This window comes from Palaemon carinicauda, chromosome 41 (genome assembly GCF_036898095.1).
Source record: "Palaemon carinicauda isolate YSFRI2023 chromosome 41, ASM3689809v2, whole genome shotgun sequence".
Taxonomy (NCBI): Eukaryota; Metazoa; Arthropoda; class Malacostraca; order Decapoda; family Palaemonidae; genus Palaemon; species Palaemon carinicauda.
In genome coordinates, this window is record NC_090765.1 from 29,397,259 (window position 1) to 29,416,731 (window position 19,473).

At 38.7% G+C, this 19,473-nt stretch overlaps 2 protein-coding genes and 3 non-coding genes across 10 annotated transcripts in view; 4 read left to right on the forward strand and 1 right to left on the reverse strand.

The window, feature by feature from the left end:
* The window catches only part of LOC137632488 (F-box/WD repeat-containing protein 2-like), a 477,230-nt gene that overhangs the window by 173,515 nt on the left and 284,242 nt on the right, over window positions 1-19,473 (forward strand). For 5 of the 6 annotated variants that reach the window (XM_068364443.1, XM_068364445.1, XM_068364450.1 and 2 more), the window contains one exon: window positions 14,299-14,363. The exons of the other annotated variant lie outside the window; for it this stretch is intronic. The gene's annotated coding sequence lies outside the window, so the exon portion shown is untranslated. The remainder of the gene's footprint in view (window positions 1-14,298; window positions 14,364-19,473) is intronic. 6 annotated transcript variants of the gene reach the window in all.
* LOC137632380 (uncharacterized) lies at window positions 413-12,560 on the forward strand (the record flags this gene model as incomplete). Its single annotated transcript, XM_068364315.1, has 2 exons — window positions 413-1,018; window positions 12,411-12,560. Coding segments are annotated over 2 exons (756 nt in total), but the record flags the coding sequence as incomplete, so codon positions are not given.
* LOC137632711 (U2 spliceosomal RNA) lies at window positions 4,274-4,466 on the reverse strand. The gene has a single exon (XR_011042099.1). It is a non-coding gene; the product is annotated as a U2 spliceosomal RNA (small nuclear RNA).
* Window positions 5,675-5,837, forward strand: LOC137632700 (U1 spliceosomal RNA). The gene has a single exon (XR_011042089.1). It is a non-coding gene; the product is annotated as a U1 spliceosomal RNA (small nuclear RNA).
* On the forward strand, window positions 13,136-13,298 carry LOC137632704 (U1 spliceosomal RNA). Its single transcript, XR_011042093.1, has one exon. It is a non-coding gene; the product is annotated as a U1 spliceosomal RNA (small nuclear RNA).

Sequence of the window (19,473 nt, forward strand, 5' to 3'; positions counted from 1 at the left end):
CAAACAGCACCATGTGACAGTCTTTTTTAATCTTGAAAAGGCATATGATACCACATGGAGATATGGTATACTTAAAAGAATCCATGAGTTTGGATTAAGAGGAGAGCTACCACTATTTATTCAGTCATTTCTTTCACATAGAGTTTTCCAAGTGAGAGTTGGGGAAGCTCTATCACAGAGTAAATGCCAGGACAAAGGAGTTTCTCAGGGGAGTATGCTGAGTGTACTCCTTTTTGCACTAGCAATTAATGGGATGTTCTCGCAACATTATTTGTGGATGATCTCTCCATATCATTTGCTGGAGCTAGAATGGCAATGGTTGAGAGAAAAATACAACTCTATTGATAGAATTATCCATTGGGCCGAGATGAATGGATTTAAGTTCTCTACAAGTAAAACTACAATTGTCCATTTCTTTCGTATCCGGGGAGTACATCCAGACCCGGAAATATACATCAAAGGTCAACGGATCCCATGTGCAAGTGAAGCTAAATTTTTAGGGTTGATTTTTGATTGTAGGCTTACATGGGTTTCTCACTTCAAAGCCTTAAAAGCTAAATGTCTTGAAGCTATGAATCTTTTGAAGGTATTGACCCATACATCATGGCGGGCAGACCGCAATGCTATTTTAAAATTATACAAGTCCTTGATTTTTTCCAAAATCAGTTATGGATGTGAAATATACTCCTCAGCCACCCCAAGCCGGTTAAAAATATTAGAATCTATACATCATGCTAGTATTAGATTGTCCACAGGAGCCTTTAGAACCTCGCCTATCACAAGTCTCCTTGCTGATGCTGGGGAGTTGCCTCTAGACCTTTACCGAATGTCCTCTATTATTCGGTATTGGTTTAGATTGCAAATACTTCCTAATTCTTCAGCCTTTCAGACTGCAAGCCTTGTAAGGCACCCAACATACTTTGAGTTGCACACAAAATCTCCACAACCATTTGGGTTTCGGGTGAAACAATTATTCAACAATCTGGATATAATTAGAATTAAGGTGCTTCCATTCAAGGTATCATCAACGCCTCCATGGAAATTAGCTGAAGTATCTTTTTGTAATTACTTTATTGGAGTTAAGAAGAATATGACTGACTTAGAATCCAGGTCTCTTTTAATGGAACATGTTGCAGAACATAGGGGATCGACTTTTATATTATTATTATTATTATTATTACTATCCAAGCTACAACCCTAGTTGGAAAAGCAAGATGCTATAAGCCCAGGGGCTCCAACAGGGAAAAATAGCCCAGTGAGGAAGGAAATAAGGAAATAAATAAACGAAGAGAACAAATTAACAATAAATCATTCTAAAATAAGAAACAACGTCAAAACAGACATGTCATATAATAAATTATCAACAACATCGAAAACAAATATGTCATAAATAAACTATAAAAAGACTATGTCCGCCTGGTCAACAAAAAAGCATTTGCTCCAACTTTGAACTTTTGAAGTTGTACTGATTCAACCACCTGATTAGGAAGATCATTCCACAACTTGGTCACAGCTGGAATAAAACTTCTAGAGTACTGCGTAGTATTGAGCCTCGTGATGGAGAAGGCCTGGCTATTAGAATTAACTGGCTGCCTAGTATTACGAACAGGATAGAATTGTCCAGGGAGATCTGAATGTAAAGGATGGTCAGAGTTGTGAAAAATCTTATGCAACATGCATAATGAACTAATTGAACGCCGGTGCCAGAGATTAATATCTAGATCAGGAATAAGAAATTTAATAGACCGTAAGTTTCTGTCCAACAAATTAAGATGAGAATCAGCAGCTGAAGACCAGACAGGAGAACAATACTCAAAACAAGGTAGAATGAAAGAATTAAAACACTTCTTCAGAATAGATTGATCACCGAAAATCTTGAAAGACTTTCTCAATAAGCCTATTTTTTGTCAAATTGAAGAAGACACAGACCTTATATGTTTCTCATATGGCTCCAAATCTGATGCTGGCGTTGGATTTGGAGTACAGAGTAATGATTTTAATTGTAGAGGTGCATTTCCTCTAACATCTTCCATATTTACTGCCGAACTGTATGGCATACTAACCGCTATTGAGAAAATAGCGTTGGAAAAGGAGGGTAATTTTACAATTTTTAGTGATGCAAGGAGTGTTCTTCAAGCTTTAGAAATTTTTAATTCTAATAACCCTGTAGTTTTAAAGATTTTAGAATGGCTTTTTATTATTGGACAGAGAGGTATAACAGTTTGATTTTGTTAGGTTCCAGCACATGTAGGTGTGTCTGGAAATGAAAAGGCAGATTTACTGGCAAAGAATGCGACATCCGAGTTGCTACTAAGGTGGTATCCCATTCCCTGTAATGATTTCCTACCTTACATCAAGAAATTGGTTTGTAATAAATGGCAACACCACTTGGATAGTCTAGATAGTAATAAAATGAGGGAAGTAACACATATCATATCACCTTGGAGGTATAACATTATACCCCGAAAATGGGAGACAACTCTTTGTTGTCTCCGTATTGGTTACACACGAGTTTCTGCTGAAGGGCCAACACCAACCGTATTGCGAGGACTGTTTAGTACCTTCAACAGTGATGCATTTGTTGACCGAATGCCCTAATTTTACTAACTTAAGAAATAGATATCTGTTTGAGGCTCGAGGTGAGGATGGCAGGTTCATCCTTGCCAAGATTCTTAGACATGATATGGCCTACTATGCTAGCGGAATTTTTAAGATTTATTTCAGAAGCAGGCCTTTTGAAAACTATTTAATTATTATAATGACTTAACTTTTATGGTTTTAATTGAATTCTCTTATTTTTCATAATAATAAATACTATCTGCGTCAATGACCTTATATGTCAGGATGCCAGAAAACTTTCAATCAATCAATCAATCATAGGCCACATGCATATCGGTCGTGTCGTAGATTGCCTGGAACTTTTCTGCTGATAGGGCTCTTTTTGACAAAATGTCATACCCTCAAAACATGAATGCCTTTTATTCCAGTAGAATATGCCAGAGTAGTCTTTCCTTATGGATATTTGAGGTGAGGTGCAAATATGAAAAAATAACTCAATTAGGATTAGTAGGAAAAAATGATTTTTTAATTATACCTTATTTACTATAACTCTTATTATTATCAATAATCGCTTATGGTCTGTGTAATTGTAAGAAGAAAACGGATTTTGAGCGAAGCGAAAAATCTATTTTTGGGTGAGATAGCCATGTCGTCCTGATGGAAGTTCCTTAAAGTAGCTTCCTAGGGAATATATGTACTACAGTGATATTCCCAGAGAATTTTACCTTTAGGTATCCAGAATTCTAACTCCTGGCGCGAATATCCTTAAATTTTCTCTCAAGGATATCGCATAATATCGGAGGACGTATTCTTGACACGCCACATAGCAACCTGCACCCCTAATAGCGTTTACGCTTTGAGGAGGTGTAGCAAAATAAAAGGGAGCCAAATCAAGGCTACCCCGTTCTCGTACTACTATTGAGTATGATAACAGCACCATTCCCACGATGGCGGACATTCCTTACTTTGTAGCGATTTCGCTTGGTGGTATTCCCTGCCGACCTCTTCGTCACGAGCGTCTTCAAGAAACTACCTCGATATGTAGCCCCATACGAGGATCCTCTAGTGGGGCGGATATATGATGTGAAGAACTTTAAGATGAGGCTGGTCCTAGCTCTGATCCTAGGTTTATTTCCGAAGGTTCAGAAATGAATTGCCTTCGTTTTATCACAGAGAACCCAAACCCTTCATTTCATGATTTTTTTACTCTAGCAGTTAGAAAAAGATTTGGGATCTCAAAAGGCAATATAGAATTCTTAGAAGAATACAAGGCTAAGTCAACTAGAAGACAATAAGAGCCTTCCTGGAAAAAGTGGGTTGCGTTTGTGAAAGCAAAAGGACCGAAAGAAATTTCAATGAACTTCTGTCTGTCCTTCTTTGTCCACCTTCATAGCCAAGGTCTGGCGGCCAGTACAATAAATACGTGGAAGTCAGCCTTGACTAGGCCTCTCCTATATGCTTTTCAAATGGATCTGGCGGATGAACGCTTTGGTTGAAGACTATGAAGCGTGAAGTAGAGGATGAATGGAGAAATATTGAATTGTAAACTGAAGCTAGATACGACTGGCGAAAACTAACCAAGGCCCATTGCGTCAAGGTAGGGATCTCAAGATAGAAATGACTGGCGAAAGCTAACAGAGTCCCTTTGAGTCAATAGGCATAGGAGACTATGAATATTTATTTATTTTACTATGATAATTTTTTTTCTCCCCTGGGGGAGTGGACCGATCCCGGAGGTACTGCAATACCGGGCCGATCCGTGGCAAAGGTGGAGCAAGCCCCTAGCACTTCGCCAAGACCCAAAAATCAGTTTAATATCGTAGATCCCACATGGGGATCGTATCAGATATTAAGCTGATAAGAACAGATACTACACTTTGATCTTAGCCAAAAGGCCGAGAAGCGATACTGAATGCTTCAAGTTTTCTAGACCAGGAGACAGTAACTGCTGAAACTTAGGTGATCGGAAGTGAGGATAAAAAGGGCATAACTGTTGAAAGACATTATCCAATATAATTAAATCAAAACAAATATATTGAGGAAAACGTTATTTTATGGTAATATAGGACCTGGAAGTGTTTAAATATAGATTAAGAATTAAGCTGCCACCAAATCCTGTTCACATTAAAGTAATTACCGTAGTTACTTGCATCTCCTTTGAAACCATGTAAATTGTATTTTCACTCTTCTGCATATCTCTGACCTTTTAAGGTAAAGGAAATTTCAGAATAAACTACCTTCAATGCTAATGGATGTCAGGAAACAGCAGACAGAACATTTAGAAGGTAGAATTACTTATTTCCCAAAAGCAGTTCCTGATTTGGTCAGATCGGTAATTGTAATTCGTCTTTTGTATTGCTGAAGGTTTTGACGAGCTGCAACTTAGGAAATAGACTGTGCTATTACGAAACTTGCTCAAGATGAAGCTACGTGTGTGACAGCGTAATTAACCAACACTCCAGGTCTTATTGTGTTGTCAGTTATCACTTTTTGAAAAATACTGCTAACGAAATCTTTCCTTCTATGTTTTGGAGCATTTTGTTTATAGAGATATGAAGTATTTTCATGTTTTCCCCGAATCCACACATCTTATTAAGAGCAATTTTCACCTGAAAGGTAGAGGCATCCCATTATGAACAAGTTTTATGGGTGAATTTACTACCTCATTTTCCTGATCACAACAATGACACAAGGGTTGCTAAAATAATTTCCAAGTGTACGCTTATGTTCCACTTCTGGCCACAGCGGATGAACTTATTTAAAATGCCCCCGGGATGTAAGGCATTCTCAATTTAATGATAACTCAATTAGGAGAGGCATTTGTGGCTTGATATTCAAGATTGCAGTATATTGATTTCAAAACGGAAAACGAAATTTTCTTGCTCTCCCTGTCCAGTCTCTATGTATTTTGATATTTTTTAAACATTATTGTTGAGTGAAAGATTTTTTAAGGTATTTAAAACTTTTGTAATTAACCAATCGTTGGTGAAATACATTTCTCTTGTTTTTCCCAGGTTTAAATTCCTGAATTAATTAATTAAAGCATCATTGTAGATTGTTTGGTAGACTCTGTTCAGTCGGTGGAGTGTTGTGTTCAGATGATGGTGGAGAGAGCATACTTACCTGGCACAGGGGACACCATGATCACGAAGGTGGTTCCCCCAAGGCGAGGCTCACCATTGCACTCCGGTGGTGCTGACCCTTGCGATTGACCCAAATGTGGTCAACTCGGGTGCGAAATTTTTGGTAGCGAGGGACTGCGTTCGCGCTATCCCTCTAATAATGCACATTTTCATATCAACCATTACCATTAACTAATATTGGATAGTATAAGGCAATCTATATTAACACTTCTGAATCTGTAACAACCAATTTTTAGTCTGACTGTCCTTGATACTGTCAACTTTCCATTATTAATCCCTCAAGAAAGTTTAATCAAGTGCAGAGATTATATGGTATGTCATGTCAGGTACACCAGAAACCTAAGCTTCCATTAAGCTCGAGATCATGTGCGGAACATCTTAAAGTTATGTGCGAAAGAGACAAAGAGAAGTTATTTGAACTTGTCAAGGAAATCACATAAAGCTAAGAATTTCAAGTTCCGTGAGGACAAAGTACAAATATCAGTGGCTCATTTCCTCCCAGTAGATTTCATCCCAACGAATCATGAATATTCTCATTATCAATTCAGCAGTGTATTTTTCGCAAAGGCAACATCTCTTCAGATAGCAGTGAACCTCTCTTTTTCTGTTTTTCCTCTGAAAAACTTGAGAATATATTCTTTATAATATCCTACTAAGGAAGACTCACCAAGAGTCTATAGGCCCTCCAATCTGCATGGCATCAGCAGCGAAATTAAGGCATATAATTGCTAAAGGAAATAAATGTGATTAGTATTCTATTAAGTGGATATCTTCTAAAAACACCTAGATCACTGAGCTGCTTTGTATCACCCATAGGAGAAAAAATTCATTGAATATCGAATGATAGTGATAATAATAGAAAGTAAGAGAAAAACAGAAAATAGGTGTATTCCAAAACTATTTTTTTTCTTTTCTGCATAGTCTGGTTAATCTTCAAAAGATGGTTATTTGCCTATGCATATTCTTTTTTTTATTTGAAGGTTAGAAAAACAGAATGACTAACCTAAATATGTGTTCAATGTCTATTTTATAACATTCATATATTTGGTAAATTATATTTCTTTCCTTTTGCAGCATTATATCCTTTAAAACATTTATTAAAATGTAGAAAATGAAAAATATGTGTTAGAAATAGGAAAAATAAGATCAAATACCTTGTACACATACATGAATACATAATTCTAGACTATACATTTATACATGCACAAAATAGTTACAGGTCGGTCGGTGTATATTGCCCGGACTGGGGCTCTTCGACTCTAGGTCATAGCCCCAAACAGGTGCAGAACCGACCTTACGATCGGTTCCGCTGTTACAAGTTCTCGGCTCTCGAGAGACTTTCTTTTTACTCAGCGGCTCTTCTCAGAGCTGTCCCACAAAGTAACAGGTGATCAGTTCACTCAAACAGCAAGCTCCAACACAACAGGCTCACCTGCTTGGACCTACAATCGCTCAGCTCTTTGAGCATAACTGCAAGTAGGGAGGTGCGGCTGCTCAGCACCAAGAGCATAACTGCTAGGGGACCAGGAAACCAGGTCCATACTGGAACCGAAGTAATAATTTTTAGTAATAGGTAAAAGTAGCGACATCAGCAAGTCCAAGTATAGTCTCGGCAGTCGTTCGAGCATTTGACAATAACGCTGAGGTATGGCAGTGGCTATTCTTCATTCCCTTCACTAAAGGTTGGGTCTTTGTGTTCACACAAGTGTGTGTGCTTAATTGAGAGTCAACAGTTCCGGCAGAGCTAAAACATTCAGCTCAGCAGAAGACTGGACTCCGAGCCTAATTCTCAACTAGTTGAAAAAAGCAGCTAGCCAAGTCTAAGGACGACAGTCATTGGTGGCGATAATCTTGTAGCGGACAGGGGAACTTGGTGTCCTCTATGCTAGATAAGCGCTGGCTGAGAGGTCTTTCCTGTGCGCGAGTCTGTTAACAACCCTTTCCTGATGAGTGTGATTCATGACACTTCAGTACATTGTTCAATGGTTAAATGGGCCCTTTGAAAGGGAATCAACAGCTCACTTGTCTATTCAGACAGATATTGGCAGAAGAGCGTAAGTGGACACAAACTTCAGGTGTAATGTCAGAAACAGAAAGCAACATTAATCTCTGTAGGCTGCAAGTAGAGGTCTTGAAGGGTGTCTATATTAAATACAAGGAGTGATCTTGGGGCTCCAGGGGACTATCTTTACGAATAAAATCTAAATTTCTGCTATATACAATGATATATTTAATGAAATAAAATTCATAATGAACGCAGACTTAATACGTAGAGAAATGCAAACAAGAGATATGAATTTTAATGAACAACATGCAATCAAGATCAGTAAATAATTTATCCTAGAATATAATGCTTAAAAGAAATAACAACCATTGAACCATTTCATACAAGCATCCAAGACTGTCGTAGAAATTGACCTGTTGTGACGTCACGAGTATAGTTTGTTCATTATAGATTTCTCAGATCCGTCGCTTTGGACAGCTGCTCTTATAATCATGGCCATAGCCCCCAAGAGACACTAGAAACACACAGTATGTGCTCTTGTGCAATTGGTTACTCTGCATCGAGAACGTAACTGCAAGATGTAAACTTTTACTCAACTTCTTATAGAGTCGACCAGGAGAACCAGTTCATTCACAATACAACCAGAAAGACCCTGCAGGGCAGGCACAGCTGCTCAGCCCAAAGAGCGTGACTGCAGGACACAAAAATCAGGCTCCTCATGGAAGCGAAGGGAATAGTTTTAGTGGTAGAGAAAGTTTTATAGCAGCAAGTCTTTAGTGAGATGGGCAGCGCTAATCTCGACAAGGACTCACTTGGTAGATCTGATCTGTTTAGGAGCTGGGCAGACACTGTCGAGCATGGAATACATATAGGCTGTGAGCCGAGAGGGTTAGTCGGTACCATACAGATGGAGTAAGACTCATTGTGATTTCTAGGAAGATATATGTCCCTAGATATGAAAAAAAATGAAAGCAGTGTATAACTCTCAGCCATCTCTGTTTTATCAACCAAAATGTACATAAGGCGGTTTCACTTTGAAGAAAAATGAGATATTTGCTAAAATTGGAAACAAATACATTTTTAAGGACCGCACAGTGCCAATGATATGCATACTGTATGCCAACTAATATTGTAATGAGGACATAGAACATTGTTGTGAGTTATCAACAAAATTTTAAATAATGACATAACATATGTTAAATTTAGTAAAGAAAGTGGTTGAAATCGCCTGGAGTTTGGAGTTCATATTGTAAATTTTTTACAATATTTCGAAAATGAAAAACTTCCAGAGTAACATTTAACCCCTCAAAATCTTCACAAGGAACCACTGCATTGATATATATATTTTTTTTACTTTTTGGTTGTTTGAACGCATATTTTAACCATACCCCTATTTTTGATTATTTTGGTGCAAATTATAACATTTGAACATAGGTTTATTTGTAGACTTTTGGCACATGTGGTATCTCAGCATAATTTTGGTTTAACTATGTATTATGACAAAATAAAATTACAAGTATGTAACATACTATTGCAATATATCAAAAATTGAAACATCCCATCAGAAATGTCACCTGACCTTATGTCTGATCCACCCATATTCTAGACCATTCCTTATTTGTGATGCTTCAAATAAGTAAAGATAGCACATAGTATTGTACATCATATGCAGCAAGATGTTGTTGAACAAGTCATGTGTCTCTCCTTTCAGATGTGCAGTATATTTGTCTCATAATCCGCAATCTTGCTCCCTGTCAGAAGTATTATCCTCATCGTGGCTGTCATCGTCTGGCTGTGTAAGTGCGTGCGGACATTTTTTCTAGGTGGGGGCTCTTAGACAGTCATAGCCCCCAGTCATAGGGTGGAGGTTCAAGGGGAAGCGGTGGGACCGTGACTAGGATCAGGATTGGTGACTGGGATGGGAGCTATGGCAGGAGCAGTGACTGGAGTAGGATTTGTAGGTGGCCGATGTGGTGGTCTGGGACGAGGAGCCGTTTGGGGCTTTGGTGGCTGTGGTTGTGCTGCTGCTGCTGTGGAAGATTGGACGGTTTGCTGTGGTTCCAATATCCTAAGTGGCTTTGGACATTTCCAGTTCCAGGCGTAGTGGGATCCATCACAGTTGGAGCAATTAGGATGGGGCTCCAACCCATTCTTGTGTGCGTTGATGTATTCTTGAGTGGGGTGCCGGCGGCTGCAGACTCCAGGCAGCCTTGTGGTGGCCAAAACGTTGGCAGCTGAAACACGTAGTGGCTCAGCTTTCAGGTCAACTATGGGGAACTTTCCCCAGAGTCCAAGGTCTAATTTCGTTGGAATCTTCCTGATGAGGGTGACTATGACTCCTTGGTTGGGTCCAGATAGGTCAATGAGGCCTCCGTCTGTAGGCAGATGGTACTGTTATGGTCTTTTGGGGGTGATGACCAGGTCACCCTTAAAGTTGGTCCTGGCTTTGATCCTGATGCTAAGGTTTGTTCTAAGGTTTGTTGTTGCGATGGCAGTCACCGCTGTGTAGGAGGGTGCCCCTTCCACATCTGGTAGCTTAAATTTTGGTAGCTGCTAAGGGTCCACTGCGATGAGACATGGCTCTGGGGCAGGTACAACAGCTGGTGGAGAAGTGGTTTCCTCAAGGAGTTGGGTAAGGCATCTGGTCCAGTTGCAATGAGGCAGATGTTTCTTTGCCTAATCAGGTGCCTGAGTGCCAGTGCATGAATCCATATCCATGTCTGTAGGAGGGATGCTGGAATGGTATATGGTCGATTCGCCGTCAGTTGGTTTCGCGGTCAATCACTTTCGCCCCCGGGTAAAGTCGATTCGGCGTCCTAATTGCACCCATACTTGGTGACGTCTGTTCGCCGTCAACATAGGAGTCGTTTCGCCGTCAATATAGGAGTTGTTTCGTCCCCGTTATTAAGAAATGGACCAAGACGTGCAATTGGCAGCAGAATTTTTTTTATATTGTTTGTAAAGTCATAGTTAATATAATTAAGATTAGTATCACATATTATTCTATTCTATATACAATACGCCAGGCTGCGCTCTGGCAAGAATATGCTACTGGGACCCGCACCACCTCCTCCATCCTCAGAGCATGTGCTGGGCTCTACAGTCCTACTCCTATTGTGGAGTCTGAGTAACATATATATATATATATATATATATATATATATATATATATATATGTGTGTGTGTATATATATATATACATATATATATATATATATATATATATATATATATATATATATATATATATATATATATATATATACACACACACACATATATATATATATATATATATATATATATATATATATATATATATATATATATATATATATATATATATATATATATATATATTATCTTCTACAGAAATAATGTAAATTATTGTACATAGGATAGAATAAAATGTGATATTAATATATTTACAAACAATAGAAAAAAAGTCTGCTGCCAATTGTACGTCTTGGTCCATTTCTTAATAACGGGGGCGAAACAACTCTTATATTGACGGCGAAACGACTCCTATGTTGACGGCGAACAGACTCCTCAAAGTGTGGGTGCAATTAGGACAGCGAATCGACTTACCCCGGGGGCGAAAGTGATTGACCGCGAAACCGACTGACAGCGAAACGTCTATAACTCGCTGGAACATGGTGAGACTGCTGGAGTGGAGTCCTGGACCTGGGTGTTGGCAGGTGGTGTGCTGGTATTTCCTTTTATCTTCTTTGTAGCAGGAGGTTCCACTGGAGAGGGAAAGAAGACAGGAGTTGTGGCAGGGGCTCTGGGAGTGACCCAGTACGGACAAGAAGAGGTATAGGGAAGAGTACTCGAGGTGGCTGAGTTGTCCAGGACTTCTAACCACCTATCAAATTGACCAGGAGGATGGAAGTCAGCAATGACAGTAGTTGTATCTATCAGTGGAAGGACTTCTTTAAACATTGTAGGCTCCCTGTTTCTGCCAGTCATTATGTGGTACGAGAGGTCGTGTTACAGGTTGCACAAGTTGCATGTGCACACTGCCTTGTACTCAATAGCCATATTTGTAAATATATCGATATCTGACTCCCAGCTCATCAGCCAAGAAGAAAGTATAGAGAAAAGTGGCTACTCGGTCTCTGTGGTATGCTGTGTATCCCACACAATCTTTGCAATATTATGCACAGTGGATATGCTCCACTTTGTAGCAGAACTTGCTGAGGAAGGCCTTGCGTTTGGTGTTCCTCTGTAGGTCGTTAGCAGACTGAAGGGCTGAAAATTTGAGCTCAGCAGTAAGTTGGACTATGTGCTGGTGTCCCGCGCCAGGTAAGTCTGGGAGAACTTGGTGTCCCCTGTGCCGTGTAAACAGGTTTTTGGGCTAGCAGAAAGATCCTCATAGTATGGGAGCTGAGCTGAGACAACTTGAGAAGTTGTTGTTGTTGTTGGGGTATTAAAGCCAACACTTGTTGTTGGCACGGGCCTTTCCCTTGGTTGGCCCGTAGTATAACTTGAGAAGATTTTGAGAAGTCAAATGTTTGGCCCGTAGTATAACTTGAGAAGATTTTGAGAAGTCAAATGTTACTCTGGAAGTTTTTCTTTTTTGAAAAATTGACAGAAACGTATTATGTGAATTCTGAATTCCAAGGAATGTCGGTCACATTTTTTTCACAATTCCTCATATTTTTTTGTCATTATTTGAAAATTTTATTTGATAACCCACACAGATGTTCTATATTCTTAGTACTATATTGGATGGCATCCAGTATGCAAATTATTGCCAATATGTGGTCCGCAATAAAAGTATTTTTGTAATTTTAGCAAATATCACATTTTTCGTCGAAGCGAGACAGTCTTTTAACAATATTTTTGAGTGATAACACAGGGATGACCGACAGTTATACACTGCTAACACTTTTTTATATCTAGGGACATATATCTTCCTAAAAATCACAGTTAACCTTACTCCATCTTCATGGTACCAAACGGACAATTTTGGAGGATCTGGCTCATAGCCTAATATGGATGTATAGGATTAGAGAACAAAGAGGGTAACTAAAGTAAATCATGCAAGATAGAAATAAAACAGAAATAGTAACAAAAAAGATTATGCATGAGATAAATAGAAAAGCAAAAGGTAACTAAAGTAAATCATGCACATGTTGAATAAAGATGGAAAAAATAAAGATAAAGTGTGACCTGTCATGTGTTGTTCCAGTGTATACCGTGTTGAAACTGTCTGAATTGCATTTACGTGGTTTCTTGCTTATTAATAACTAAATAAACTTGGTATTTTAGATTTTTATAAATGAACATTTCTTTGTTGTAAGTCATATACCTATATCCGAGAGAGGTACATTTCTGGATTACTTATAATGACCATTATTGATTTTAGTTTTATAGACAGTATTCAGGCGATGAAGTGTTGTCTTCAGATGATGGTGGAGAGGGCATACTTACCTGGCACAGGGGACACCATGATCACGAAGGTGGTTCCCCCAAGTTGAGGCTCACCATTGCACTCCGGTGGTGCTGACCCTTGCGATTGACCCAAATGTGGTCAACTCGGGTGCGAAATTTTTGGTAGCGAGGGACTGCGTTCGCGCTATCCCTCTAATAATTGTCAATGTTATTAATAGTTGTAGTGTATATGAGAGCAGTGAGCACTTCTTACTTTGGTCTGTATATCCAAAATAAGTATCAGATAATCCTATAACTACTGATCTAAAAATTGTGCATTTTCAGCACCACTTTGGTATGATTAAAGATTTTGGTACTGCAGTCTATCCAAAATAAATTGATGTTAGTTTCGGATATTGTTTTGAGTGCAGGTATGCTCCAAAGAGGCGCAAGTTATCGTATTTATGGTCGGCCAACCCCTTTTGTTTGTCTAAAACAACTGGACAGAATTTCCTATGAATATGTTAATTCGTTCATATTTAGTGTTAATAATCATAAGAACGATCATTGATGTGTATATTTCCAACACTAGTATTTTCTGTAATGGAAGATTAAACAAATAGGAATACTGTCATGCATTTATATTATTCATACCAACATTATTGCATTCATAAAATACACGCTTTACCTCCTACATTGCAAAACACTGGTGGTAAGAAAGCAAATTGTGGTGTATGTTCGGTGTATTTCACGTATATTTTAGTATTCTGCTCTTATATACTGTACACACAATGTATATTTCATATTTGTGTATGTGTGTGTCTATGAGGAATGTCTAGTGGCCATTAATAAATTCCTGAACTCTTATTTTTCTTTACTTTGCTATTGTTTTATATTCTTGACAGTATTAACCCATTTTCTTGCTTGATTAGTTTTATAGCCTGATTATAGACCTGCCATTTTGGGATGCTTTGTCTCCGTTTGTATTCAAGTTAAAATGTAATTTGTATAATTTTCCCTACCTGTATTGCCGAGAGGACCAATAGGATTAAAACGTGACTCCACATCAGTAGGCTACATGTTTCTGGTGTGGAAATTCCTTCCTTCTTTATATGTCGCATGCGCAGTAATTGAAACGATTCATTAGAATTTTAAATTATACTAAATGGTTTTATTCCCAGTAGCTTAAATTAACATGTTTTATTTATATTGCAGAATACTTAGAGGAATGGCACTGCGGTGCAATGCTGTGACGTTGGTTTCTCTCCTCTGTTTCTCAAGTAAGTTATATTGTTCGCCTAACATCCTTTATACAATGTAACTTTTCTTTTTACGACATGTAGGTGTGTTAATTAGAAAATTATATATTTTGTGATTCATTTACACCGAAGAATGATGTCCACAATTGAGGTGAAATTGGTTCCCTTGTCGGAAGTAATATGATCTAGGATGCCAAATCTTGCTGTCCATCTGGAAAGTAAGGCAGTTGTATAATAAGCAGGTGTCTGAGTTTTTGGTGAGTTAAATACGTTTTGCTCAAAGTTTTATAACAAAATTTTAGATAATTTTGTTTCTTGGGTCTTATGTTCATGTTGTAATAGCATAGTCATTTAAAATGTTCCCTATGATGAGGATCCCAAGCTCTTATGAATTATTCCATTTTATGGATGAGAGGGTGATAAATTTTTAAAAATTATGTATATGGAGTTTGTAATAAGTTCATAGGCCACATCCCCCCAGATGCTGAAGCTTTGATGAGGATGAGGGGCTTAGGGATTAGCAGATGGGGTCTAATGAACAGTGGGAACTACTTCCCACTGGACCTCGGTGCCCAGCTGTTGATCCAACTAAATCAGTTAGCACTTTCTCTTTAACTTTTGGTTATTTCTTTTTTTCTCCCATCTATTCCTTTTGGGCTCGATATTGTTGACGACTTTGGCATGTTCGATTATACTTTGGATGCTGCTTTGGATTTGGCACAGTGTGGGATGGATGGCATTCTATCTCAACCTGTGCCAGTTTAGATGCCATCACCCTCTGGCAGACCCCATTGGGTTGCAGACCAAGTGTGTTAAGAGTCGGGCTCCAGTGATCCGGTTTTAAGTCACCCATATTTCCGGGTAATGGGTGACGCCAAGCATTTGAGTCGACGGTGGGAGGGGCTAACTAGCCCCACTGACCAATGTACGCCTACCTAAAGAGAGGCAGCCCCTCTCTAATAGAGGACTGGTCCCCGCTGAAGCCTTTTCTCGTGTTGGGCCACATGGGATAGGAGGACTGACATCCTCCGATATGTGGTGGATAACCCGGCTTGCTCATAACAAAAAAACCCACCCCTCTGTTGACGACCTGGAAAATACAAACATGGACCTCGGTACAGACAGCTCCAACTCGGGTTCTAACATTGTAACTTTGGAACCTTATATGCGTTATGGAAAGAATGATAAGAAGACACTAGAGAAGAAGAGAGAGAGAGTGTGAGAAATGATGATAGTACACAAAGATATAGAAAAGTAGAAGTATTACCTGGTCACTATGAAGTAGAGAATTATGAAAAAAAAATTTATTTTAGAATTTGAAAACGGAAGAAATGAGCGTTTAAATGTTTTCAAAGCTAACAGGGTAATAGTCACTTTATGTGGAAGGCAGCCAAAAATTATACCCCAAGGAAATGGAAGTCTCTTGATGGAGACACTATCCCCATTACAAGGTGAAAGGCTAAAAGCACTTACAACATTGGATGGTCATTGTGTAAAATGCGTTTTGCACCCTACTTTCAACCAGAGTAGAGGTATGATATATGCTCCAGAATTGCTGGATATAGAGGAAAAAGAAATTGAGGATGAACTGAAAAGTCAAGGAGTAGTTAAAGTAGTCAGAATGAGAAAGAGAGTTGGAGAACAACGTATTCCTCTTGCTACTTTGATTATAACATTTGATCAATGTAGATTACCAAATATTATTAAGGCTGGTTGGCTATCTTTGAAGGTGAAACTTACAGTATATCCCTTCACCATTGCGATGTTATCATTGCCAAATGTATGGCCATTTAAGCTAGAAATGTAAGGAAAAAGTAAATAATAAGTCAGCTGTTTGTGCCAACTGTGGAAAAAGTAGTCATGGAGTATGCAGAGAAAACCCTAATTGCATACATTGTGGGGAAGCACACCCAGCTACATCTAAAAACTGCATTAAGTTTATTTTTGAAAAAGAAATTCAGGCCATTAGGACCATGGAAAGGTCCTAGGAAAGGGTTACTTTTAAAGAGGCTCAAAAAAGAGCTCTTAAAAAGCAGATAAGACCAGGGCAACCTTTTTCAATGGTTCTGAAGGAAAACTTGCCAAACCACACAGACGAAAATTATATCTCTACTTCTAATATGAAGAAACAAATGAAAGTAGTTAAAGAGGAAAGTCCCATCGAAAATCTACGTCCAGAAATTGTAGATAAATCAAAACAGATATTTAAAGATCTGAAAGTTATTCAAAAGCCAACTACTCAGGTTCTAAACAATAGTACAAACCTCTCATAGGCCGTGTCCTTGCCCGATCTGATGGAGGTTCCACTTGAAACTAATTTACCTGGTGAACCTGAAGTGGGGAAGGTGCAAAAACCTGACAGATCACAACCTTTTAATCGAAAAAGAGAGAGACCTCCATCTCTCTCGCCTCCTAGTATAAGAAACATTAAAGTCATGACTTCAAATGAATATGACATCATGTCTGCTGATGTTTCTGATCAACTGGAAGGTAAATTGAACCAATCAGAAATTCAAGTTGAGGTCCACCATCCTCCTCAACAATTAGATCAAAAGGACACAAAGAAAAAGAGGAACACAAAACCCACTATATCAAGATCCTCTCAAGAGATACCACCGGGAAATATTGTTAGATCAAATATTGCTAATGGGAAGACTTCCTCTAAGGTGTCTTCCAAAAAATAAATCATAGTTTTTTTACTCCATTCTGCAGTGGGATTGCCAGGTTTCAATGGCGAAATACTAAGAAGTCAAGCTCCTCATACGTAAGCACTCCCCTATAACTGTATGTCTACAAGAAAGCAAGCTTGATGCTAATACTCCTTGTCCTCGAGAGTATAGGACACCATATGATCAACGAGCAGTGAGCCATGTGGGAAGTCTTATATACGTTCGAAGAGATGTTCCCCAAATATCTTTGTCTATCTGTACCCCACTTCAGGCAGTGGTTGTACAGATTGGTATAGGGAGAAAATACACAATCTGTCTTTACTTTCCTCCAAATGATAACATCTCATATGATAATATAGTAGAGGTGATTAAACAACTCCCACAACCTTTTCTATTACTAGGAGATCTTAATAGTAGATATCCTTTATGGGGTAATATTATATCATCAATTTTGGAGAATGAAGATGTCGGGCTCCTTAATACAGGAGAGCCCACACATTTTCACGTTCAGACAGGTACCTTGTCCTGCATTGACCTACCGGTTGCAAGCCCTTACTGTCTTCTCGATTTTAATTGGAGAACATTAGATGATTGGCATACTAGTGATCATGCACCAATCATTATAAACACCAACAATGGTCCACCCTTACAGAGATCGCCTCGATGGAATCTTGATAAGGCGTACTGGAATAGATTTCGGGAGTTAGGTGAAATTGAAGGAAATGCAGAACAGTTTGAAAGTGTTGATGATGCCATAGACTTACTTAATGGAACTCTTCACACAGCAGGAGTGAATTCCATTCGCAAAACAACAGGGATATTCAGACGACGACCAGTCCCCTGATGGTCATCAGAACTAACTGCCCTGCACAGAACCACAAGAAAGTCTTTTAACTCGATTGCGCATGCGCCGTACTGAGGAGAATTTAGTCATATACAAGAATTGTAGGGCACAGTTCCATCGTGCCATGAGAAGCTAGGCGCCAGTCTTGGATGTCATTTGTTTCCTCCATTAACAGTAGAACACCAACTTCATCTGTGTGGAGGAAAGTCAAAAAGATAGCAGGCAAATTCACCCCAAACCCACCACCAGTGTTAAAGGTAAATAGCCAGTATATGACTGGAGCAACTGAAGTTAGCAATGCCCTGGCTGACCATTTTTCAAATGTATCGTGCAAGTGTGAAGCAGCTCCTGGTCACCAGTATTGGAGCATTGAAGAAATGAAAGTTTTAAACTTCGCAACAAGGAAGCAAGAGTCATACAATTTTCCTTTTACTGAAAAAGAATTTGATTCTGCTCTTGCTAGGTGTAATGATACAGCCCTTGGACCCGATGGAATTCCATATGCAATGATTAAACACGTAACTTTTAATACAAAGTTATTTATTTAAAGCATTTTTAATAGAATATTGCATGATCATGGTTATTCAAGTGTTTGGGAACTAGCCATTACTTTAGCCTTTTTAAAACCCGGTAAGGACAAGTTTTTAGCAGCAAATTATAGGCCAATTGCATTAACATCTTGTTTGTGCAAAATCATGGAGAAGATGGTCAATGTAAGACTGGTGTGGTACCTTGAAAAGAAGGGTATTTTATCACCCATTCAATGTGGATTCAGAAAAATGCACTCGACGACTGATATGCTGATACGAGTTAAGTCCTCCATTTGTGAAGCGTTTGCTTCCAAACAGCACCATGTGACAGTCTTTTTTAATCTTGAAAAGGCATATGATACCACATGGAGATATGGTATACTTAAAAGAATCCATGAGTTTGGATTAAGAGGAGAGCTACCACTATTTATTCAGTCATTTCTTTCACATAGAGTTTTCCAAGTGAGAGTTGGGGAAGCTCTATCACAGAGTAAATGCCAGGACAAAGGAGTTTCTCAGGGGAGTATGCTGAGTGTAACCCTTTTTGCACTAGCAATTAATGGGATGTTCTCGCAACATTATTTGTGGATGATCTCTCCATATCATTTGCTGGAGCTAGAATGGCAATGGTTGAGAGAAAAATACAACTCTCTATTGATAGAATTATCCATTGGGCCGAGATGAATGGATTTAAGTTCTCTACAAGTAAAACTACAATTGTCCATTTCTTTCGTATCCGGGGAGTACATCCAGACCCGGAAATATACATCAAAGGTCAACGGATCCCATGTGCAAGTGAAGCTAAATTTTTAGGGTTGATTTTTGATTGTAGGCTTACATGGGTTTCTCACTTCAAAGCCTTAAAAGCTAAATGTCTTGAAGCTATGAATCTTTTGAAGGTATTGACCCATACATCATGGCGGGCAGAACACAATGCTATTTTAAAATTATACAAGTCCTTGATTTTTTCCAAAATCAGTTATGGATGTGAAATATACTCCTCAGCCACCCCAAGCCGGTTAAAAATATTAGAATCTATACATCATGCTAGTATTAGATTGTCCACAGGAGCCTTTAGAACCTCGCCT